General features: G+C 46.0%; 1 protein-coding gene across 1 annotated transcript in view; it reads left to right on the top strand.

The window, feature by feature from the left end:
* Positions 1–1628, top strand: part of PIP5K1A (phosphatidylinositol-4-phosphate 5-kinase type 1 alpha) — a 54657-nt gene that overhangs the window by 43062 nt on the left and 9967 nt on the right. The window contains 1 exon segment of the mRNA XM_037744901.1: positions 276–360. Coding sequence (XP_037600829.1) covers positions 276–360 — 85 coding nt within the window.

The following is a 1628-nucleotide window of genomic DNA, read 5'->3' as shown; positions in this document are numbered from 1 at the left end:
TTTTTGTATTTTTAGTAGAGATGGGGTTTCGCCACGTTGGCTAGGCTGATCTCGAAGTCCTGACCTCAGGTGATTCGCCCACCTTGGCCTCCCAAAGTGCTGGGATTATAGGTGTGAGTCACTGCGCCCAGCCTCTTGCATTTATTTCTTATTTCATTTGTGGATTTTTCCCTTTTCCTAGGGGCTCGGTCTGGGGGAAGATGACCCTTGGACTAGAGATTCTCTTGCTGGACCTCCCTTTGTCTAACTCTATAGCCATTTCATCTGTTCTGCAGGACACTGTCTCAGTGCATCGCCCAGGTTTCTACGCTGAACGATTCCAGCGTTTCATGTGCAACACAGTATTTAAGAAGATCCCCTGTAAGTGGTTTCTATCAAATGACTGCCTACTTCTACCCAGTGGCTCCTTTACCCCAAGAGAACAGAGGACAGGACACCTCTGGTAGGGAGCTGCTACCACCAGAGGCCTCTCCTTCCACCTACATCCCACGAGAGTCCTTTATGTTAGTCAGTCTGTCATAGTTGTTTCCAAGTTGCTGTTTTCCCCTTGGCTCTTCCTGCATATGTCAATGAGGCGACGGCCATTTAAGTGCAATTGTGGATGTAGGATCCATGCCACAGAGAGGGATAGGCAGAGCCCGACTTTTATGTACAGAGATACGCAAAGAAGTTACCAGTGTTATGTTTTCTCTTCTTGACGGTCTCAAGTGGTTAGAGAAGCATTTACTGATTTCTGCTTAGTACATGCTCTTAGTCTCTTTCCTCCTCAACTTTCTTATTTAAGAAGTGCTTTTTTTTTTTTTTTTTTTTCCCAAATCTTCATGCTGCTGCCACAGCAAATTCTAGCTTCTCTTTTCTCTTCTTCTCATATTAGGCATCATTAGTCCCATAGTGAGGGAGAGGGACCTAGGCATGCCAGACAGTCTTAAAGGACATGGAAAAACCAGGCTGGGTGCCATGTCTCACACCTATAATCCCAGCACTTTGGGAGACCAAGGCAGGAAGATTGATTCAGCCCGAGAGTTTGGAACCAACCTGGGCAACATGACGGGACCTTGTCTCTACAAAAAATTTTAAAAAGGAAAGGAAAAAGAATTTCAATCTTTACAAAGTGATATAATATACAAGAATAAATTATAGTGCTGGGTCCATATGTGCTATGAAGATGTGGAGCAAAAGAGTTATCTTTTTCGGCTGGGCACAGTGGCTCACACCTGTAATCCAGCGCTTTGGGAGGACAAGGTGGGCAGATCACCTGAGATCAGGGGTTCAAGACCAGCCTGATCAACATGGCGAAGCCCTGTCTCTAAATAAATATATATATATATATAAAAATAATAAAAATAAAAAATTAGCTGGGTGTGGTGGCACATTCCTGTAATCCCAGCTACTCGGGAGGCTGAAGCACGAGAATTGCTTGAACCCTGGAGGTGGAGGTTGCAGTCAGCCAAGTTTGTGCCATTGCACTCCAGCCTGGGCAACAAGAGTGAAACTTCATCTCAAGAAGAGAAAACAGCTGGGCGCGGTGGCTCAAGCCTGTAATCCCAGCACTTTGGGAGGCCGAGGCGGGTGGATCACGAGGTCAAGAGATCGAGACCATCCTGGTCAACATGGTGAAACCCCGTCTC

Source organism: Cebus imitator, unplaced genomic scaffold, assembly GCF_001604975.1.
Source record: "Cebus imitator isolate Cc_AM_T3 unplaced genomic scaffold, Cebus_imitator-1.0 Scaffold188, whole genome shotgun sequence".
NCBI classification, from domain to species: domain Eukaryota; kingdom Metazoa; phylum Chordata; class Mammalia; order Primates; family Cebidae; genus Cebus; species Cebus imitator.
The sequence above is the reverse complement of the archived record's forward strand: the minus strand, read 5'-3'. Positions and strand labels throughout refer to the sequence as shown.